General features: G+C 43.4%; 1 protein-coding gene across 2 annotated transcripts; it reads right to left on the reverse strand.

Annotated features, from left to right (window-relative positions):
• Nucleotides 1-1,497: 1,497 nt before the first annotated feature.
• LOC108554276 (uncharacterized) lies at nt 1,498-22,543 on the reverse strand. Of its 2 annotated transcripts, none has more exons than XM_017909486.1 (10): nt 22,445-22,543; nt 18,500-18,877; nt 16,214-16,340; nt 4,982-5,159; nt 4,341-4,464; nt 3,059-3,303; nt 2,603-2,887; nt 2,221-2,427; nt 1,781-1,918; nt 1,498-1,674 (listed from the first exon to the last, which is right to left on the reverse strand). In XM_017909486.1, exons 2-10 carry the CDS (start codon nt 18,592-18,594, stop codon nt 1,535-1,537), a joined length of 1,539 nt encoding a protein of 512 aa, XP_017764975.1. In that variant the 5' UTR covers nt 18,595-18,877; nt 22,445-22,543; the 3' UTR covers nt 1,498-1,534. The 2 variants fall into 2 exon arrangements, with proteins under 2 accessions (XP_017764975.1, XP_017764974.1); XM_017909485.1 differs by lacking the exon at nt 22,445-22,543 and adding an exon at nt 20,784-20,903.
• Between the last annotated feature and the right edge of the window lie 1,913 nt (nt 22,544-24,456).

Consider the following 24,456-nt stretch of genomic DNA (forward strand, 5'->3'; position numbering starts at 1 on the left):
GAAACGCGAGGGACAGCGAGATGCTCGTTTCGCTGTCCTATTTTTAAAGCACGATAAACTGGACGTTTCGAGTCGCGCGCGCGTTATCTCGCGGCGATTCGATACAGGAGCGGGAAATGAAAATTCTTCGGAATTACGAAATATTCGTGAAAAACGGCCGAGTCGGAAGTCGAGCTGGAAAACAAGTCCGGATAATGCAGCGATTGCGATAAATCTCGTTTATCGCAGAGACGCTCGAAGGCGGGATCAGACAACGCTGACACAAACACGATTATGTAAACTAGCTATCCTAATTACGACTTATCGCGCTTTTTTCCTTTCTTCCCGAACGTCAGTGCAACGTTAGACGCATGACACTAATTCGTAACGAATCTATTATTATCGGTGACGCGAGCGCGCAAGTGAAGGAGTAAGCCTAATCGCGGTATAGATAAGAGAATCTTCGATGCAAACATCGAATCACGCTTCAAGTCTCTTTGGTATAAACTCGATAATCTTTGGTAATCTGTGACAGGAGATCTACCTAGAACCCTTTGCGTTCGAGATCTTCTTCGTCTGTACTTTTCACTGGGTTGAATAGATTTTTTCGTAAATTCTAGGGGTGTGCGAGATACAAATGTTCAGTGGGTACCCGGAATTTTTGAAAGTCCTGACTCTTTTGAGAATCTCGAAATTTTCGAGCACCCAACCCGACCCGATGCACCCCTAATAAATATACATTATGCACCGAAGTGCTTGTAAAATATTATCACTCGCGAGATTCGGCAGCAAAGGGCTAATTGCCTATTCCAAATCGCATACTTAAAGAACTATAATTAACCTACCCACGTCTCCCCGTTCTCCATTATCGTCTATACTTATAAATAATTAGTCTATCTCATTCGAATCGACATTTCGTTATATCATACGTCCTTAATACGTTATAATGGCCTCACAATGGCGGCCAGAAGGCAGATGCTCAAGGTTCACCAGCCATATCCGCTCGCTAGGCTAATTTCAAGGGAACTTTTGCGATATTTGAACGACATCGAGACACCCATCCGGTTTACTACGTTGGAAACCGGTGCAGCGCGTTGATACTCGATGCAAACGCTACCAGGGTGCTCGATGGCGTCGATGTGAACGGGTTCGAGGGACAGTCTCTTTGCGGGTACACTCCCTGATAGTTTAATCGACGACGCAGTGGTTTTGCTGCCTGGCCGATGGCCGATTGCAGTCACGCTCAGCCTTGCACACTTAGACGAGCCTGCGTAAGGTCGGGAACCAGTCCAGTCGGATTTTTCTTCGTCCCGTAGACGAGCTGGCTCGCTCACATCCGCCTCCGGAATCGCACGTGAGCGTGACTCTCTAACAATGGCACGCGAACGCCCCTGACACGACGGTCTAACACTCTCGTTCCTTGCCGACTAAGAGATGCTTCGACTAAGGGACACAGGCTAGCTCAGTCTGTCTCACGTTCGTAGATCTCTCCTTTGTCGAACGAGACGCTCGCGTGGCTGCTGGCTGCAGAGACATGTCAGACGTCGGGCCCCCATCACGCGTTCTTGCGGGAACTCAAAGGGCTCGATTGCAGGGGAATTTCGTCGTAGACGTGCTCCATGTTCGCGTCGAAGTCGCTTTGCAGGTGAAGACGCGTTGCTGGGGGTCGGTCGTAGTGGTCCTCTTGCAGGAGACCTAGAAAACAGGATCGTCACGATAGACAGGTCTGAACGAAATGAGGTTCTACTTAATTTTCTTCATTTACAGAATTTTAATTAATTTTCGGATTAATTCCACTTGCCATGAAGATTGCCAGATATACGAAGTCCAATCGTAGCTGCACCATTGGCGTAGTTAGACAGGTCATCGTTGTCCATCGTTGACATAGTTCTGGGGTCAGGAGTCGAGGCGAACAGGGGTACCAGGCGAATGGGAGTTTCTAGAGTTGGTTGGAAAATTCGGTGAATTTTCTTTTTTCCCTCGCACACTTGGCATAACGTTGCTCTACTCGGTGGCTTACGCGATGACGAGGAATCGAACGCAGTGGCCTTCGAGGAAAAGGGAAAACGCGTTACCGGATACCGTTCTAATTCTCCGCGAGTAATCCACGCTTGGTCTGTCGGAGCGTGGATCAAGAGATGGTCATCGAGATAGGATTACGTGGACGAAATCGAGGTCAAGGACAGGCAGATTTCACCGAGCAACGAGAAAGGAGGATTTCGCGAAGGAGTTGCTACTCACGTGGAAGAGTACCGGTCACTATGGACGAGATCTTGGTCGAATTCTGCTGGTTCTTCTGTTCCTCGTAGATTGACAGTCTGGCTGCTTCCAGCAGCTTCGCACGCATGTGGAGAACCATCACCACGGCTACCGAGGTCACTCCCAGTGATACGATCAGGGCTATCACTATTAGGGCGATGTCCAAGGGAATCGGGGGTGCTGGAACCTCTGTTGGATGGAAGTTGACGAGCTTCTATTAAATTGTGTCAAATTCAAAGATGTCACAGCGATGCTCGGGCAAAAGAAAATTAAAAAAGAAACGAAAAATTCAATTTAATACAGATCTCCCGAGCATGGAAGTGTCATCTCGTAAGCGTTCAAGTACTTTCGCGCGTGATCATACCTGTGTGAATGTTCTTGACATAATCGATTTTCGGCGGTCCTATGTCATTGTCATCGACGTGTCTCGCGAACGGGTTCTTCATCACGAATTTCCCTCTATCCTTATCCAAGTTCCTCCTTCTATCCGGAACGGAGACCAAAACGATCACGGGCCTGGTGGTGCTCGGATTGTCCTCCCTGTGAGCTTTCGTCCTGACATCTGTCAGACTCGAAGTCGAGACAGTCGTGGTTTCCGGACTCGTTGTTTTCCCAGGATTATCCGTGGTGCCGAGTGTCTCGCGGCCATCTTGGAACAGTTCACCAACGAAACAACGGATCGTTACACGAGCTGTCTATCTATTTGCTGTCAATTTCTACACGTCCTAATATTTGCCACGTTGTATACTTAGGTCCGCGACTTTCGATCAACAGAGTTACGTCGCTCGAATAAACATCTCTGCTTGGACATGTCTGTTACCTATGGTCATGTTCTCCGTGGTTTCCCAAATCCTCGAAGACTCTCCGTCGAGGTGTATGACAGCGAAATTGACAGTCACGCTGTTCTCCTCGGCCTTTTCAGGATGGCTCGCGTTCTCCACGGGAACTTTCTTATCCTCGATGCAGCGGCCAGTTTCTGGGTCACATTCGTTCGCCGGTACCCCGCAGTCACATGGAAACGCGCATCCCGGGCCCCAACGGTCGCTCGGACACGGCTCACTGCACCTGCAGGTGAAAACGGTAATTACGTATGCCACGCGAGGCAAACGTAGCGCCACGGTGTTCATTATCGGAGCACTCATTAGGCGTGTTTCAATCAACAGGTTGTGCAGTGTGTTTATGTAATTCCGCGATAAACGCGACGCGTTAGAAATCAATGGAACTTGTTGAGCCAACCCGAGAAGGATAGTCCTCCTTTCCTTTTTCTCTGCAACCACATTATTCTCCCGAGAATCACTCCAGTTTTTATCCGTCGCAATTATTTCCCCGAGAGTTATTCCGGTTTTTCATCGCAATTACCGCATTTAAGCGCGTGCTAATTACGCACACCAGTTATAGAGGAAGGTTAATTATTATTTGATTAACCCTGCAAATGTCGAACGAGTGAAAACAACTCGGGCTCTTCATGTCGCAGCTACTTTTGGCAAAATTAATATAAAATAATCGTGTGTATTCAAAATCAGTCGGTCCAAATCGTATTCAACACTTGGTTGATAAAGAGAACGCTATGCGAAATCCAATTTCATTTCCACAATTTTCCTAATCGTTGTAAATTAGCTACGCCTATGCAACGATGGTGCAGGCCAATACCTACCTTGGACCTCAAGATACTATGCAGGCATCAAGGGGTCAGTTTTTGGGGTTTAAAAGGACCTGCTGTCTCTAGGTCTTCTCACTCTCAAATCCGGAACAGTGCAGATCGCTTACGTATTGTGACCCAAGTGGTGTGATAAAGACTCTCGGTTTTCTTTGTCAATTGCTGTACAACTGAGTACGGTTACTTCCCTGTACGCTAATCGTTTGGATTTTCTTCCCGAAATTCCCAACACTGATTCATAAAATTAAAGTAAAACCCCAAGGACTATGTTCACGTATAAAACTTGGGAATAGTCCAATGAAGCGAAACGTCCCTAGTTTCCTCAAAATGGGACGTTTCTTCAAATTGTTAGCCAAAGTCGTTCTTTTAACCCAGATTTCATTGATCGTATAAGTCGTTCATTAGGAGACAGCGTGTATCTAGGAATGTACGGACGTAGTCTTACATCTGTCCACGTAATCCTGTCGGACACGTCACGCAGTGGCCATTTATGGGATCGCAAGCTACGTCCTCGCTGCTGCAGTTGCACTTCTCTCTGCAATGGGTGCCCCACGTGCCCGGCGGACACACTGCGAACAAAATGGAACGGACTCTCGTGAATCGTGCCTCTCATTAGCGATTATACCGCGAAGCTTTGATTCCTTCCTCCAGACTCACGCGAATGGCGCAACCACGATTACTTTTCCGTTTTCTCGGGAAACCGATACTCGACGCGTGCGCGGCGTTAACGCGAGTAGCGGCTGGTGGAAAAATAAAGAAAAAATAAAGGAAGGTGGGATATCGAATGACCGATTTCAGAATCGTAACGGAGCGCTCAGGTGAAAATTACAGGCTGCTCGCACGCGTTCCTGCGATCACGGAAGGTCGGTCTGTTTCATCGAGCGTGAAATATATCCGCCCTGCTTAAGGAGTTTCGCACTTTTCTTCGCTTCGAGATCCGCTAAGCTTGTCCGATGGTTGGTACAACGCGAAACAACGCGGTAGATCAGTCGGATCTGATGGAGAATTTATCGGTTTGGGTTCCTGAGATTTTTCTAAGCTCTGTACTCTCTTCGCGATTAACGAAGAAAGTTTGGCAGGACTCACCGGTGTCACAGCTGTCACCCTGGTAGCCGGGAATACACTGACATCGATTCGGCGAGACGCAAACCCCTGACAGGCATTTTTCGCAAGAGGGCACGCACCTGATGTCCTCCTCGTCGCTGGGCGAAGCCATTTCGTAGCCATCGCAGCACTCCTTTACGATCCTGGTCTTCGACTCTGTCTGCAAATGAACAAAAGGTAGTCTAACGATCAGGGATACTTTGGTGGATTTATCGATAGTATTAGAATTCCTCTAAGTTAAGGTCTGCCTTAGGTCTAGCTGAGGAAGTTAAGGTCGACCTTAAGGTCTATAATCGACAGTGGGAAACGATGTTCGCAATATGGATCTTCCTAACCTATGTTTCCAAACTGGTCAAAATTGGCGAGGAATCAGGATATCTCTAAGTTCATCGGATTCTTGATAAAATGAACGAAAAATTACCGTAAAAGATACTCCGAGAGGAACTGCAACGGTATCATTCGTGGATTAATCGTAAGAGGACCTGCGTTTCGGTTTCTCAACCGGTAGCCTAGTTGAACGCGCAATCTATTCAAATGGAGTAATAGAATAGCAGATTCAATAAACGTCTAGCCTCCAAACGTGCATGGTAGTCTGAGAAGCGATTAGAGAAGAAAAAACCAGGCCGACTAAGCCATAGAGCGTGGCTGTTCTGGCAGCGAGGCAGCTGGACCCTTGGAAAGGATCCCACTTTTCCGAGGTAGCGCCGTGAAACGAGATCTCGATCGTCGATAAAGAAAACGGGAGTGGATGGAGAACGAAAGCGAGAGGAAGACAGCGGCGCGAGTAAGCGTGTAACGGTTTCGTTCGTAATCCGTCGTAAGTGGATACGCGCGAGAAAACCGAAGTCCACCTCGGTAACTTGCGTCTCTCTCTCCACGTCCCGCCATCTTGGGCAAGTACCGGCTCGCGCCGTCGTTGGGCATGGAGGCGCGACTGTTTTATGCGCGAACCTAACCGTAACGATCGCTTCATTTTTCTTCGTCTCCTATCTTCCATCGCTGTGTGTGCAGTGCAAAGGGAATTTCGATTTGCGAGTATACACATCTCGCTGCCGAGAATGCTTATGATTTATACGGGACCGGTTTGGACCAATCGATCAATCTCGAAATGTCGGTGTAACTTTTCAACGAAGAAATTTTTCGAGTCGTTGGTTGGCAAACGGAAGAAAACGCTTCTCTCTTCTTGAGTCGATGAAACAATGGAGCCGGAGATTAGTTTGATATTCTTGCATGTCAAGCGTCATCGTTCGCAGCCGCTTCATTCTCGTTACGTTCCTTCCGGGAAGAAATTCGCGCGATTCTCTTCGACTGACATTATCAGCCGCTGGGTAGATCGCTATGTTCGATAAAGTCGATTAACGTTTACGGCTGACGCCATCGACTGTGCCACGTCCCGGCACAATGTTGCAATTAGCGTACGTATCTCGTTGCTAACTATGGACTCGTTGTGCAAGGGAATGACTAGTGGATTAACCCTTCGTAGATGAGTCTCTATCTTGGGGCTCAAGCATTTTCACGGACCCGGATGTTTCTTGCGTATCGTGGATATAGTAGGTCACTTTGAACTCTGCTCTAAATTTTCTCCTCTTCTTATCTTATCTTCCTATTGAATTCTCTAAATGAACTATAGTCTTCCCGGAATACGCGTTCGCGTGACTATAGTCCCAACCGCAAAGGGTTAATTACGCTTGATCCATTAGAGGATTAACGTTTAGGCTACCACTAGCTAAACATCGATACATCACGTAAGTAAGTGTCATAAGTAGCTCATCGCAATTTGTTTGAACGTTTGCAAACTTGCTACTCGCTTCAATCTAAACCCACCAGTTGTATCGATGCACTGCTATTATTATAGTAATTGTAAATGAAAGTGGGAATATATAAATTTCTTTATCAAAATCTTCGAATCTTTTCTTTAATTAGATTAATTTAAAAAGCGGATATATAATGACTTTCTCGTCGTAAATCATTCGAACGTCTGTTATCTCGGCTTAATAGAGTCAGAAGGATATCATCGACTCTAATGAAGTCATGCTATTAGGGAAAAATTGCGTAACTTAAAATTCCATCAGGGAGCGGTTCGTTAATGTGTCAATTAACGACTGTCGCTCTACGATTTCGATGGATCTTTCAACATCGATCAAAGATCGTTAAACGCACGCGGTTCAGATCCAACGAGCGCGTTCGAACGTTAATGGCGTATCGAGCGGATTTAATCTGCTAATTCCACGAATCGGGAAATATCTATCCCGTTTTCATAGATATTCGTGTATGGTGATCTCATGCATACAGTCGGCGCACGTAATCCCTCGTTGCACACGATTTCCGTCTTTCTTGAAAGTTTTACTGCGATATCGCGTGTTTCGTTCCTTCCAATTCATGTCTTTTCATGAAGCTAGTTGTAGACCTTTACTAGCCGTACTAAGGCGACTTAAGTTTCACCGTAGTTACACGCGAGAGTACTCCACACGCTATAATGCTTGCAATTTATATAGAGAAACTGCTAATTAATCCCTGGCGAGGGAGTAAATTCTTTTGCCGAGTCGATTCGCAGTTTCTTCCGTGCAGTGAAGAAAGGGAAACGTCGAATGAAGATGTTAACAACGTCGTTAAGATTGCGATAGATCGGGCAGAGGCGTAGATATCTTATGTGTTTAAAAACACGCTTCTCCTCTTCCTCTTTCCGCGCGTGTTTCTCGCGCGATCTGATTACGACGCGGACTATTTTATCTTTTTAGTCGAGATAATTCAGAAACATTTTTCAATTACTGTCGCTCATTAGCATTCACTCGTGGAATGGATTCTCCAAGAAACTTCTAGTTTCTTACGATGCAAATTGCGAGTGGAAAGAAAATTGTCGAATGAATTGCAAATTGTAAAACACGATTCGCAAAATAGGAATAATCTTTTGAAATTTTTAAATATTCTTTCACTTCTGAAGTATGTGCATATATTAGAAACATCAAAGATTAAATGTATCACGTACGAAGTCTACTTTTAATTCTTATCTAAACATCTCGAAAGATAAAGATTGTACAAAAATTTCCAAATTATTATCGTATCTTTCGCTCGACCTTCGCAAGTATATTTCGGGATTTTCCAAGATTCGATATCTCGAAATCTCTGAATAAAGAACGGAAACCCGGATCGTAAAATTATCGTAAATTCACTCAAAAGTATGCGTCCTTGAATTGTATTCAAATACATTATTTAAATATATTATTCAATTATTTTGAAGTCACCGAAATTCTATTAACATTCGATTCTCTACAAAGGTTGCCATAAAGGTTATGCTAAACATATTTCGTTCAATTGCAGCTTGTAAATTACCTGACCAGTGACTTTTTCTCCTCTCATATTGGACAACCTGTAGAAAACGTTTCGGTTAATTATCTTGCATATTGATCTGACAGTTTCGATCGATGGGAAGAATTAATTAAGGCAAGAAGTTATCAGCATGATTAATCACGGCGACGGTAATTGTGACAATATTTATGATATACTTAGACGCGACAGAGAGTTGAAAATGGCCCGTTTTACGTAATACCCGTTTCTTTCTCCGAATTAAATAATGGCTGTTGACGATCCTGCGGATAGCCAGTGACAGGTGGATTCGGTGACTCGTTCCTCGTCTACGAGTATCGAGCGTTCCTCGCGGAGCAGGGAATTGCCTAAAAGTTGTGCAATTAACGGTTCTCCGTTCTTTTTCTATTTTTTCCCTATCCTTAGAAAACATCGAACGACCTCGAGACATCGAATGCCAGCTCCGTATCCGTTTTCTTTGTACCGATCCTATCTCTCGTCTCTCCCCTTCCTCGATTTTTCCCCTCCCTCATTTTCACACCCGATCCCTCGGACCGATCCATTTTTCTAGGACATCTGAACGCTTTCGAAAAACTCGCACGTTTCTTCTTGCATCTTTACACGTCACCCACCTGTACAAGTCTCGTGACACGGTTCACGCGTTCACGAACGTCGTAGTCACCACTTCGAAACGCGTTCAAGGTCTGCTCGCATTGTCTCACCAATGCTTCCCATTACTACTATCTCCGAGGTTACCTAACTGGTATCACCCTGATTAGTATCCGTGAGTTTCAATGCTAAGCTCGCTACTCTTTGTTCTTCCTTCGAGGATTTCAGGTCAGTCTGTCAAAGCTATACGCGTCGATAGTTTATCCTTCGATCGCTGTTCCTCCTTGGAATCTGATTTGTTTCCAGACTCTTCTTGGTTTCCTTTCTACGTCTTTCATTTGCCACGTCTATGATTGGAAATATATACGCGTTGTCAAATATCCCTAGGATTGTCCTAGTCCCTAGCGCGTTTGGGGATGCCAGGAAATAATTAGAATTGTTAAATGGGTTATTGCGCAAGGAATAGTAGTCAGTGAAAACTGTGGAAAAACTGTGTAGATCTCTATTGAACGGGCGAATGGTTAGAACTGGCCTGTTCAGGGCCTCGCAGGTCAAAAGTCGTCTTCAGAAGACTGGTGACAAAAGACTAGTGACAAAAGACAGAACATTGGGGGAAGGGATCGCCCCCACACCGCTGGAATGTAGAGTTTGCTTGACTATTGAATTTTATCATAACAAGAATCGCAAGTCATGGCCATTAACACTAGAAGTACCGATCTTTAATGGGTACCTAACTATAACGTGCACAGATTATAGTAATTTCAGCGGTACAAAGAATACGAGTGAATATATTGATTACAGTTCTTTCTTAATGTGAGTTGATACCAATTTTATTCTTAAAGCAGCTGCACGTGTTCGGTGGTTGCAAAAGGGAAAATTTTAGGAACAGTCATGTTGACTGGGTTGGTAGTTCTAGCGTTAAATAGAAAATTGAGAAAGAAGTGATCAAAGCGACCAGGTTAAGTACGGAATTTTTAATCAAATAGCTAAACGCTGTCATTCGAGGCTAGGCAGGTTCAGCGTTGATACTCCCTACCCTAGTCTCAGTAATTTTACAGATGACAGGTTGAAATGTTCCCCGACATCCCCCAGGACGCGATAATTGCCTTCCCTTTCCATTCCCCTGTTTATATCACGCTTCTACATGCCAGCAGCCGGTGCAGCCCTTGCTCTCTCTGACCAGCTATTACGTTATCAGTTACATCCTCACCGGTGTGCAACGCCGTGTCTCGGGTGGAGCAGTTGCGGTGGAACGTTTCGAAGGAACAGGCTATAGTCATCGACGGTTACAGCCATAGTGACGAAACCGTGGATCGCTCCAGCATTTCGTCGATGGCCGATCGGATTTTCTCCATCGTCGAAAAATATTCCAAGTTCTCCAGCGAATCGACGCCATTCGAAAGTCCCTTTCTCTCTCTCTCTCTCTCTCTCTCTCTCTCTCTCGCTACGCTCTCGTTACGCAATCCTTCGCGTAATGCGGAGCAAAACACGGCGCGATGTTCCTACGCAATAAATATTAAACTCCGCTCCAGTCGTGAGAGACTTGGCCAACGATGTATAGCTAGTGTCCGATGCTTCGTCTTTCTCTCATTGTCGGCACAGCTCGGTACCACGCACTCGGTCTACACCTCGGTACACGTTCGGCGTCTCTGCGAGTGTCCGTCGCGAGTTACGAGCTGACCATTGCAGCAGATCAAGCCGAAACGACTGGCCGCGAATCGCGTTTAGATCCGTGTCGGATAAGCGAGGAACGACTGATCCTGAGAGTAGGCTGGCCATCAAGGCGCGATCTGTTTATGGGACATCAAAGTTGAACAACCGCGTACACCCACGCGAGGAATCCGCTCTACGCCACTGTGGGCGCGTGCAGAACCGCGATTTTCCCATTTCAGGGCAGTCGTTCGTTCCCGAGCTAGCTGGTCGCTTGCAAAACTTCGGATTCAGACGTGGACCGCTTTCCTCTTCCGGCAATTCGTTATCTCGATCATCGGCCAACATCTGCGTGTACGCGCAGGGCACCAACGGAGCTCGTGCTTGCTTCCACGCTCCAAGTTACCCCTTGCTCGTGGCTCTCGATTTTCCGCGGAGAAAGTCTCCGACTCCGTTGGCGAGTTAGAAGGGTACCGAGCTTATTCGACCGTCGATCGAGAACAATCGGACCACGGACCTTTGGGTTACGAAAGAGTTACGAGCTCGGATCATTTTGTAGTACATCTGCGGCGGAGAACAGGGCCGCGCTTTTTTCCTTTTTTCCCTAAACATTTGCATTAAACACTCGCTTTCTTCCGGTAGCAATTGCTCCACGTATGGACGCTGGCTGTTACGCAAGATCTCGATACGGGGTTACTTAGCCGGCTACCGAAATCATGGTCGGAATCTCGATTCATTCGCTGATAAATGGGAAACAGCGTATGGATCTCGGGCTAATTGATTTATTGCCCGCTTGATGGTAATTAGTCGGCCGATATATGGTAATTATCTGACGGTGTATCGCGAGCAGGGGATAAATTGATCATAGGAATGGCACATTGTTCGCAAGAAATTCCACGGAGAGTCACGATCCGCGTCTTTTTCCTACGATTCCGTCGTGGATGCGTGTCTCGAGTTGCAAAATCCCCCGATTCGTTTAATTTAGTGCCAGGTAAGTGTTGAAATTCCTACACGAGCCCTTTGAACTGGTACAGCTAGCAATGGGAATGAATAGTTCCGGAATTTTTATTTTTATTTTATTAAAGTAGATAATATATAGCTGCCTTGGAAAAATAAGTATCGATTTTCATCATTTTGCTACCATTCCGCTATATGTGTGTGTTTCCAGTTGCAAAATCACTAGAATTGTTTAATTTAGTGCCAGGTAAGTGTTGAAATTCCTACACGAGCCCTTTGGACTGGTATAACTAGTAGTTGAAATGAATAGTTCCGGAATTTTTATTTTTATTTAATTAAAGTAGATAATGTATAGTCGCCTTGGGAAAATAAGTATCGATTTTCATCTTTTTCCTACCATTCCGTTATGGATGTGTGTCTCCAGTTGCAAAATCCCTTGAATTGTTTAATTTAGTGCCAGGTAAGTGTTGAAATTCCTACACGAGCCCTTTGAACTGGTATAACTAGTAGTTGAAATGAATAGTTCCGGAATTTTTATTTTTATTCAATGAAAGTGGATAATGTATAGCTGCCTTGGAAAAATAAGTATCGATTTTCATCTTTTTTCTACCATTCCGCTATATGTGTGTTTCCAATTGCAAAATCACTGGAATTGTTTAATTTAGTGCCAGCTACGCGTTGACATTTCTACACGAGCCCTTTGAACTGGTATAACTAGTAGTTGAAATGAATAGTTCCGGAATTTTTATTTCTATTTAATTAAAGTAGATAATGTATAGTCGCCTTGGAAAAATAAGTATCGATTTTCATATTTTTCGTACCATTCCGCTATAGGTGTGTTTCTCCAGTTGCAAAATCAAAATTCCTTGAATCGTTTAATTTAGTACCGGGTACGCGTTGAAATTTCTACACGAGTCTTTTGAACCTGTACAACTAGTAGACGGAATGATTAGAATCTTTATTTTCACTTAATGAAAGTGAATATTATATAGCTGCCTTGGAAAAATAAGTATCGATTTTCATCGAATAGGAACGTGTATAGTTATACATATCTACCGACTTTTATCGTACCACTTTAATTAATTTTATTTATGGATCTATATTTATGTACGTGTCTCGGGTTAGTAGTTCTATAATTAATGCGTCGAGTATGAGCTGTATAATTAAATTAATTGTCAAGCTCGGTATCTTTGCGAGACAGAAGGTTATGTATAAAATTACATATAAATAATTAAGCATCAATCGAGTGCTTTATAATTGAAATTAAAACAAAATTTTGGAAACTCGATCAATCGCTTTTGCTTATAAGGGGATCATTTGCGAATAAAGGAAGTAATAAATAAAAATTAAGGAGTAAATAAATAAAGGGGATATGTAAATAGGCTGACGGTGGATGAAACGAAGTGATGGAATACGTAGGTGGAATGAAAAATCACGGGAACACGCTTTTACTATGGAGAAACATCGAAAGTGATACCATTTTCGCAAGATCGTTAGATGCCGCCATTTTCAAAGCTTTTCATTTTATGATAATTAATTTTTTACGTTATATTATAGGAATCATGAAGTGAAAACTCTTCGACCGTTGTGCAACTCTTGTTCTTCGTCATAATTCTTTATGAAAAGATACGATATATAATAAATCGCACGCAATAGTACACGGTGTTTACCGATTTCTAATTTCCGCGTTGGTTCGTTGGTGTATCGTATTAACCATTAAACAGGAAACAGCTGAACGCTTGGTAAAAATTTACGCTATAATCACGTAACAACGATAAAAATCATATTTTATTATATTTAGCAATATTTCAGAAAATGAATATCGAAGACCGTGTTCTCAGTTTCATGAAAACATGCCTTTTTAATTAACCCACGTCTTCCTAATTCCCGAATTTCTTATAATTATCTCCAATAACTAGAACCTTTTTCTCTGCCATTCGAATTTGAGAAAATAAATATTGAAAAATATCTCCTAGACAAAGAAAATTGTCTTCAAAGAAAATTGGGTTCTTCCTGTTTTCAGTTTCATGAAAATACAGCCTTTCAATTAACCTATGTCTTCCTAATTTCCGAATTTCTTATAATTATCTCCAATAATTATAACCCCTTTCTCCGCCATTCCAATTTGAGAAAATAAATATTGAAAAATATCTCTTAGATAAAGAAAATTATCTTCAAAGAAAATTGGGTTCTTTCTGTTCTCAGCTTTATGAAAACACAGCCTTTCATTTGACTCATGTCTTCCTAATATCTGAATTCCTTATAATTATCTCCAATAACTAAAACTTCTTTCTCCGCCATTCCAATTTGAGAAAATAAATATTGAAAAATATCTCCTAGGCAAAGAAAATTGTCTCCAAAGAAAATTGGGTTCTTTCTGTTCCTAGCTTCATGAAAACACAGCCTTTCAATTAACCCATGTCTTCCTAATTTCCGAATTTCTTATAATTATCTCCAATAACTAAAACCTTTGTGTCTGCCGTTTCAATTTGAGAAAATAAATATTGAAAAATATCTCCTAGGCAAAGAAAATTGTCTCCAAAGAAAATTGGGTTCTTTCTGTTCCTAGCTTCATGAAAACACAGCCTTTCAATTAACCCATGTCTTCCTAATTTCCGAATTTCTTATAATTATCTCCAATAACTAAAACCTTTGTGTCTGCCGTTCCAATTTGAGAAAATAAATATTGAAAAATATCTCCTAGACAAAGAAAATTGTCTCGAAAGAAAATTGGTTTCATTCTGTTCCCAGCCTCATGAAAACACAGCCTTTCAGTCGTGCTATGTTCCTCTAATTTTTTAATTCGTTCCACTTTTCTCCAGCAATTAAAGACTCGTTGTTTGACGTTCGAGTGACACGCAAACGTAATCGAGATACACCTTGGAACTCCCATGTTCTCGATACGTTTCTCAGTCCTTTAATTAGACACAGATACAAGACGCTCTCGCTTTCTCTGCAATTATCGGTCGGTCTTATCGACCGTGAGAGCAGGAGAGGTCAAAATGGCAGAAGCGGAAGATCTGCCATCATGCAAGAGGGAACGTTACACGCTCGTCGGTCGATTTATTATAAATCCCTCGATACACCTAGCTAGCCTTTCCCCTTCGCGTTTGCATAGAACAAAATTCCCTTTTCCTAGTCAGACGAGAACTTGCGAGACCGAGATCGTTGTCTCGACTTTTCTTTTCTGCTCGTAGAAGCTTTTTCTATATTGTATCGTTATTGGAAATTATTTCTCCCTTTGCTTCGTTCCTTTGCCCACGCGAGGGTTCCCCTGTCGAGGAATGGATAATTTACGAGTGCTCTCGAGCAGCCTCCATGTTAATTAAGTCGCGTTTGAAAATCCTGTTTGTGACGCAACGCAAGGGATTCGCGGTTACCGCCGAAGGCAGTATCAATTTAATTAATTAGCGATAGCCAAACATAAACCGCGGGGCTTAATTAAAATCTCTCACAAAATTGACGCCTTTTGGACCAACTCGATATTCTTACGACCCTATCCACCGTCGCTGATTGCTTTCCACTTAATTCGAGTACGTCTAATCATTTCCACGAACCCTGTATATCCACATTGTCAAATAAACGGGAACACAACCGAATCTATTTATCAATATTTAACCCCTTGACTACTGTGGGCGCCTATGGGCGCTTAGAAATTTTGTGTTTGTGATACGAAGGATGCCTATGGGCGCTTAGAAACTTTGCGTTTGTGACACGGAAGGCGGCCAAGGGGCGCTTAGGAATTTTGCGTTTGTGACACGGAAGGCGCCTATGGGCGCTTAGAAATTTTGCGTTTGTGACACGGAAGGCGCCTATAAGAGCGTAGAAATTTTGCGTTTGTGACACATAGTGCGCCTATAGGCGCTTAGAAACTTTGCGTTTGTGACACGGAAGGTGGCCAAGGGGCGCTTAGAAATTTTGCTTTTGTGACACGAAGGATGCCTATAGGCGCTTAGAAATGTTGCGTTTGTGACACGGAAGGCGCCTATAGGAGCTTAGAAATGTTGCGTTTGTGACACATAGTGCGCCTATAAACGCTTAGAAATTTTGCGTTTGTGACACGGAAGGCGGCCAAGGGGCGCTTAGAAATTTTGATTTTGTGACACGGAAGGCGCCTATAGGAGCTTAGAAATTTTTCGTTTGTGACACATAGTGCGCCTATAGGCGCTTAGAAACTTTGCGTTTGTGACACGGAAGGTGGCCAAGGGGCGCTTAGAAATTTTGCTTTTGTGACACGGAAGGCGCCTATAGGAACTTAGAAATGTTGCATTTGTGACACATAGTGCGCCTATAAACGCTTAAAAATTTTGCGTTTGTGACATGGAGAGCGCCTATAGGCGCACTGCGTAGTTTATCTTTCTGACACGGAGGGCGCTTGTTTTGACAAAAATGGCGCACACCGTATCTCAATTCTTGTCGTATGGTATGGCCGCTACGTATCAAAATCTGCCGCAGTTAAGGGGTTAATATTTCACCGAAGGAAGCTTCAAGCACTCGTCATGCCAATTACTTTTCACTTACTTCAAGTACTATACATCCAACAATTTTCTCGAACAGTGTCAACTAACACTATTAAATTGAAATACGATTAAATCCACGCTACACGATTAAATCTCATCACGAAGCATCCAACGTTCCCTTAAAAGGGAACAAAAAGTCATGGAAATATGGGAAAAGTGGAAAAACAAGACTCACCTTCACGCGATAAAGCTGCCTCATCTCCGTTCGTGTCTTCTCGCATCTGGGTGGAATTTTCAGGCACCAGGTGAACGTATTCACGATGACTGGCTTCGTGTACGTTTCCTTCAACGTGACCGTGTAACTGAAATGTTCGTACGAGTCAGTCGTATCCTACTCTCGTGGTGCCCTTATCGAGACACCGGTGGCATGCCACGGGACCGGGTGACCGAGTATTAGCCTAACGACTCTGGGTTATTGTCAAGGCTCGTCCGCGAAGGTATTTGCTCTTCCGCGAATCAGCACGCTCTAACGTTTCAAAGCCGAAATTAAAATTGAAATATAACCCATTCAACGACACAGATTTATATTTCAACCATCGACAATTGCCATAACTACGTTATTTTTCTATTACTTGACTGTCAAAGACACGATCTTATTGAACTCAGCTTCGAGGGCTTTGCTGAGAACTGGAGACGTATTAGGAAACGAATCGTGTATTTTTCATTTCCTCGAATAGACGTAATATAGATTAACCCTTTGCACTCGTTACAGAAGCATAGTAATTCGAATACTTCCTGCTATAAAGTCGACGATATTTTCAAAACAGTAACTAAGCAGTGTAAATTAATTTTAAGACGTAGAATTATTTTACCTCGATATCCCACGTGTTGTTGGACAATTTTAAATTCGAGATATTAATTAACAATGATCTCTAGAATTTGATTAAATGGTGACTGAGAGTCGCCTCTCGAATGCAAAGGGCTAAAATTAAAAATAAATTCTATGTCCATGTCGATGATCTATCTTCCTATCCCATTTAATCTCATTAACAATGCAGATTTATATTTCGACGGATGACAATTGCCAAAACTACATTATTTTTTTATTATTTGACTGTCAAAGACGTGATCTTATTGTACTGAGCTCCGAGGATTTTGCTAAGAATTGAAGACATGTTAGGAAACGAAGAAATGATCTGCGAATTTTCCTATATTCTTCATTTCCTCGGATTAAAATTAACCCTTTGCACTCGACGACTTTTTCGTTACAGAAAAATAGTAATTCGAAGACTTTCTGTCATAGAGTAGACGATATTTTTACAATGGTAAATGAGAAATCATATGGAAATTAAGACGTGGAATTATTTTTCTTCGACATTCCTCACATCGTTAGGTAATTTTAAATTTGATATATTAATTAACATCGATCTTTGGAATCTGATTAAATAGTGACTAAGAGTCACCTCTCGAGTGCAAAGGGTTAAAAATAGGTAAGTTACATACATTAGACTCTATGTCCTCGTCTTTATCTCCCTATCTCGTTTAACACTAGGATTACGGACCCTATCTGTATACCTATTTCTAAGGACACCTGTCAAATTGACAGGTAAAGAAAATCACGTGCCCTTTTTCTAACGATTAGTTTAATTTAAAAACAATTATATATTATATCAACAGTCTTAACCCTTTGCACTCGAGAGGAGTCTCTCAGTCGCCATTTAATCAGATTCTAAAGTCGGATGTTAATTAATACATCAAATTTACAATTATCCAACGATGCATGAAATATCGAAGTAAAATAATTCCACGTCTTAATTTCTATACGATTTCTTATTTACCGTTTGAAAAGATTACGGACCCTATCTGTATACCTATTTCTAAGAACACCTGTCAAATTGACAGGTAAAGAAAATCACGTGCCCTTTTTCTAACGATTAGTTTAATTTAAAAACAATTATATATTATATCAACAGTCTTAACCCTTTGCACTCGAGAGGAGTCTCTCAGTCGCCATTTAATCAGATTCTAAAGTTGGATGTTAATTAATATATCAAATTTACAATTATGCAACGAGTAAAATAATTCCACGTCTTAATTTCTATACGATTTCTTATTTACCGTTTGAAAATTATCATCGACTTTATGGCAGAAAGTCTTCGAATTACTATTTTCTTGTAACGAAAAAATCCTCGAGTGCAAAGGGTTAATAAAAGTTAAGTAAATCTGTTACCATCGTATAATTGGGTTCCGTAAATCTAGTGTTAATGTCAGGCTATAGCACGCCAATAGAATCCTTCCTCCTTATTTATGGAAGAAAGTAAGCTCACCACGATATTAGCCGAAAATGTCAATAAAGTTGAATTTTCCAGCAAGATTCTATAGCAAATTTGTCCTGTTGAGTAAAATTCGCGTAACCGATCTTAACGATTATGTCAAGGAAGATAGACTTGTTATACCATAGGTAATTAGACCAGCACTTCCTTTATAAAGTTCCGGCCATGCACAGTATGGGACTACTCACTTTTCCGTTCTCGCGCATACGTTGTCCTCTGAGAACACGCTGGGAGCAGATATGATCAGCAACGGGACCAACTGCCAGATCCTCGAAACTTTCATTTCAACCGCGTCTTCCTCTGCTGATGGCTTCCGGTCAATCTCGACGCTAACGCGAGACGCAAAGTTGGACGCTCCGCGACGCTGGCGTCTGTGGAAGGCGGCCGCAGTGAAAGTCTCGGCAGCAGGGTGAACGTTCAATTAGCTCTTTTCAGACGGATGCGTTGCTAAACGAACTGGTCTGTCGTCTGCGTCGATCGAACGAACGTGACGCCTCCGTCGTCTCGTGTGTCATTCTTTCGCCGGAAATGGATCGACGTGTCGGCCGGTGTAAAATGGCTGGTATCTAAACGCAAAGTGTCTCGTTACTATCGGTAACAAGAGACGCGAGACAGCGCGGCGTTACGTTCAGCCGATGTCTCGGACTGCCTAGGAGAACCTTCTCGCCGCACTTTTTCCCTGTATTCGAAATTTCTATTGACCCGATTATGCGCGGGAAAGTGACGCGATTCGCTTAGAAATCTGATGAAGAATCGGCGCCGAGTGTCTCGAAAAAGGCGCGGAAAGAGGATACGGCTCGGGCAAACGGAAAGAAACGCGTTGCACGCGGTCAGACGTTGCTGACGGATGTTGCGTCGTCCATATTCGATGTAAGAGGGACGAACGATCTCTTTCAAAGGACGTCCTTCGCGACAGGAAACGCTAAGTTGCTCCAATTGGCCGATTTACTCGCCGCCGCGAGTAACGGCTTTGATAAACACGCGCCGCGATCTATAACAAATAACGAGACCTCGGTGAGATGATCCACTGCACGCGCGATCCTGGATCACAGTGATACTTCAGCGAGAAACGAGAACTAGAACTGTGACTGATTCGTTGCAGTAATTATTTTACAAAAACCGGTCGAAAATCGACGAATCTTTTTATCACCGATTTTTCATAGTTGAATTTTCATAGAATCACCGATTCCTCGTGAACGATCGCGATATCCAATGACGTATTTCGATTTTCCGATGCACGATTTTTCATAGTTGAATTCGTTAAATAGCTCTAATCAACGGATTAACAGCAACTGATTCATTGCTAATTAATCCTCCAAGATTGTAATTATTTTACAAAAACCGGTCGAAAATCGTCGAATCCTTTTATCACCGATTTTTCATAGTTGAATTCGTTAAATAATTCTAATCACAAATCAGTATTTTTATCACTGATTCCGGATCGCGATATCCAATGACGTATCTCGATTTTCCGATACACGATTTTTCATACTTGAATTCGTTAAATAGCTCTAATCAACGGATTAACAGCAACTGATTCGTTGCTAATTAATCCTCCAAGATTGTAATTATTTTACAAAAACCGGTCGAAAATCGTCGAATCTTTTTATCACCGATTTTTCATAGTTGAATTTTCATAATTAAATAATAATTAATAAATCACGGATCAGTATTTTTATCATCGATTCCTCGTGAACGATCGCGATATCCAATGACGTATCTCGATTTTCCGATGCACGATTTTTCATAGTTGAATTCGTTAAATAGCTCTAATCAACGGATCAACAGTAGCTAATTCATTGCTAATTAATCCCCCGAGATTGTAATTATTTTACAAAAATCGTCGAATCTTTTTATCACCGATTTTTCATAGTTGAATTTTCATAATCAAATAATAATTAATAAATTACGGATCATTATTTTTATCATCGATTCCTCGTGAACGATCGCGATATCCAATGACGTATCTCGATTTTCCGATGCTCGATTTTTCATAGTCGAATCCGTTAACACTAAACGTACCGATGCTTTAAACGCACCTATTCTTACCATAAGAAGTCAAATGACTCCTCACGGTACATAAGGCACGCAAAAGAATTTTTCTCGTTAAAAAATAAGTTAAGATAAAAACGGAAAGCGAGAAATTAAATAATCAGATAATATAAGAATTTAGAAAAAGTCAGATGAGAGAAAGGAATAATAAATGTACGACTTACGGAGTAAATTTCGAAAGGGGTCATTTGACATCGCTTGCTACGTTTAGTATTAAATAGCTGTAATCAACGAATCAGCACAGATACCATCGTTATGGGGTGGTTAATTTAAAATTTAATTAAAATTCGTCGATGGTGAGAAGATTCGAGATCCATTGCCGGAATCCTATTATCCTCGCGAATGGTCTGGCGTCTGAGCTAGGAGCACACCGTGAAATCGATAATGGCGCCCATAGACCGCAACGCGCGACGCGCTTACACTTTCGTTCGCCTCTAATGTCACCGACTGACGCTTTGCCGTTCTTGGTCTGGTAGCTTGGAACTTCGCCACATGTGGTTTATAATTCAATCTGCCGTCATTTTTTCCACGCGACCGGGCGTCGCGAGCACGTGATAGGAAAGATCACGAGTAATACTTTCGTTCTTCCTTCCACGCAGCTGTCACCACCGTGAGAAATTTCTTCCTAACCCTTTTGCGTAACGCTTTTGACGTATCGCCTTTGACGACTCGCGCGGATCCAGGGAATAGGTGAATAGCCTTGTATCTCGCCGAAAAGGAGATATCATCTCGCTACGCGAACACAGCACACGGCTGGATCCTCTAGATCAGACGGCGAGATTAACGCGGAAGATCTTAATTATCCGATTATCACGGCTACATCCTCAACCTTGGCTTTGAGGAAGGAATTCGAGCGAGCCAATTAATTCGTCTCCTGTAAATGGAGATGAGGACGGGATCTCGCAGAGAAATCTCTCAGTTCTATCCGTTTATAGCCGGTTAGCGCGATCTTATCGCGGGGACCGCTATCATCGGGCCTCGCGATTAATTTCAATGACTTTCCATTTCTCATCGCCGATGGAAAGCCGATCGCCGTTACGACAGAGGACGCGGGTGCACCGGCAAAGTCCGACGCGGAATGCAAATTCTTGCGCGATTATCCCGTTGCGAGCGCGAAATTGCCCCCCTGAAGACGTGGTGTGACTTCGTTTCGCGTTCCCTCCGATGACTCCGCGAAGGTACACACGCGCGTTACGTGATCGTCGTTGGCGAAATGTATCGAAGGCGTGGCGAGTGGCTCGAAACGCTCGCGCGAACTGAGCGTGTTCCCAGGCGAGTGCAGAGGCTCCTCTTCGTCGCGTGGAATAATTCCGCGTTAACGGAGTACTCTGTCAACCACGAGGCACGGTTACGCGATCCGATTTCGTCCTTTCATCGGGTCCTGGAAAGATCGATCGCAACGTCTGCTAGATGGAAATCGTTCTCACGGTTTTCCTCGCGTACCTCCGATGGGAGAATAATAATTGCTCCTACCAGCCAGGCTAATTTTCACCGACGAATCAACAATTACCTGGAAGCAGACTGCATTCCCGCTTATACCCGGTGTCGTATATACGCGATTCAGAGGGAGATTTACGGGATTCCACGAGATCTTGCATAATCAACGAACGCGACACGGTTTCCCATGGTAGGGCAGAGGACAGGGGCGAGGAGCCGCTGGATCAATCGCACGTGGGACTCTATGGCGTGACGAAAAATCGTCTAATGATTCAACCAGCGCCGTTTCCGAGCGCGAGGAATTTTTATCGAGCGTTCACCACCGGAGCGTTAATTAAAATCTCACACGGTCGAGGCGAGGCTGCTGACGGATTAATTGGAAAAGCTCTCACACGACTTTTCAGGGCGGGTCGAACTTCCTTTCCACCTAACAACTTCTGCCATCGCGCGACGAGTAATCCGCGATCAACCCGATCATTTACCGAGCACAGAACGTCGCAAATCTCGGCAGAAGACACTCGATCGGCTCGGAACGACAGCGTGAGGACGGTCCCGTCCTCGATCACGTCGCGACGTCTTTCCTCCAACGAGTCGCGAGATCTGCCTATGGTCGGATAGCGGAACGGATCGGGACTCAAATGTACCGTGCGTGAAACGACGAGGGATACCCAGCCGTGTGTTCTGGACCTGGCGTAAAGAGGTCGAAGGCGCGGACGAACGACGGTGGAGGACGTCAGTGCCGCTTTCACAGACCGATCCGCAACTGGCTTCACGTTCGTAACGAGCAATTGGCGTCGCCGGCACTCGGAATGCACTTGTGGCACAATGAACTCCGACCCTAGCGACCGACAACGACAACTAGAGGCAGAAGGTGGGGTCGGCAGATCCCAGAGGGGGCGGTGTTCACGTTCTGGGCCCTCTTTTCACCGTGGAAGACAGAGAGGACGCACGATGGCCGCCACTCCAGGCTCTCGAGCACCGAGGATATCCGGAGACATTGACACTGTCCGGGAAGTCGTCGTCCAGGCGTAACTAAGGCCCCGACCTACGTTCTCTGCTTCTAGCCTTTTGGAAAAGGGTGCTGCCAGTTGGCAGGAAGGAAAATGGTGGATTCGTTTGACTGGCTTGCAGAGGCTCGTTTATTCCAAGGTCTGGGTTGAATGACGCATTCGTCAGGAGGGCCAGCGAAACGTTTGCTCGAGGGCTTGCTCGTGGGATATTCCGTTGGATACGTTCCTCGCTGAGATGTTCGATATTCTAATTCCCGTGCAATTCATTGGCAGGCTGTTTCATAAATTGCCGCACAGCCGAGCAATCGTCGAGCTCGCAAGAAAGGCCGCAATTAAGAGGTACGAGCAATTGAAACTCTCGGCAGAGGAGAGTTAAACGTACGAGATCTCGGCTGCATTGCTTTCCATCATTCGGCTGCAGCGATTAAACGGAAGCTCGAGCCAGCCGCGTTCCAGGAATTCGCGAAATTCTCGCTGCTGATGGTCGTTGGCAGATGGCGTTTTTTCAAAGAAATTCGCGCGAACGAAACGGGCCGAGTTCTTGGACCGTTCCGACGGGTCTAGAACTAAGCAGACCTCGCGTAATGAGATGATTGGAAGAGCAATTCATCGCGTTCTCCCTCTTGTTCTCCCGGCACGTAATGGAGTCGGGCTACGTCGGGCTGAGCATCGTTTAATCCCGTGACGAACAACATCCGATGAAATCCGGTAATTAACGTTCGTTGGGGAAAAATGGAACGGATCTTTGGCCTGTCGCGTCGAAGATCGTCTCTTGGATAGTGGACACCGTATTGATTATTCCCAGGGATAGCTCGACTAATTGTTAATAACATTTCGCAGACACGTGCAAGAAAATTTATGGTAGAAAAGAAAAATACTCGCTTCTTAATACATTTTATATATTTTTACATTTTTATATACATTATAATCGTGCTTCCACGATAAGTTAATATTTTGCCATTATTTTAAGAGCCTAAAATGTATATATATTGCAATTATATTATATTATAATACTCCTATCATGGAGTTTAGAAAAACCATTAATCTACTTAACCTGTTATCGAATTAAGTCCAGTTTAATTACGTAATTAGATAGTCAAATACGTGTCTTATCAGATGTAACGTTACAACGATATTTCACCTAGAGAATTTCTTACGAATCCAAAAACTGAGAATTTTGCCTACCCTCTTCGAGGTTGTGTAACCAAAAGCGGCGTAATCGAGGCTAGAAAAAAGATTATTATCAACGATGACACACATAACTTTATGTTAATGTTACCTAAATGTTAAATGTACGAGTTTCAAATTTTCTTGAGTCCCATTTTGATCCCAGTCCAGGTCTAACTGCGACTCTGTTACGTCACGCATTAAGTAGTCAATAAAAGGGCGAACGAAAAATATTCCTTTACCTCTAGTCTCGAACGACCACCAAACGATGCACCAAAATGGCCGCCGCGCGTTTCTAAAGATAGTCTTCATTAAATACCCGGTGTCCAGCGGTAGAAAAAAGGATTATTATCAACGATGACACGTATAACTTTATGTTAATGTTACTTAAATGTTAAATGTACGAGTTTCAAATTTTCTTAAGTCCCATTTTGATCCCAGTCCAGGTCTAACCGTGACTTGATTGCGTCACGCATTAA

The sequence above is a fragment of the Eufriesea mexicana genome, unplaced genomic scaffold (genome assembly GCF_001483705.2).
Source record: "Eufriesea mexicana isolate 0111107269 unplaced genomic scaffold, ASM148370v2 scaffold18152, whole genome shotgun sequence".
NCBI classification, from domain to species: domain Eukaryota; kingdom Metazoa; phylum Arthropoda; class Insecta; order Hymenoptera; family Apidae; genus Eufriesea; species Eufriesea mexicana.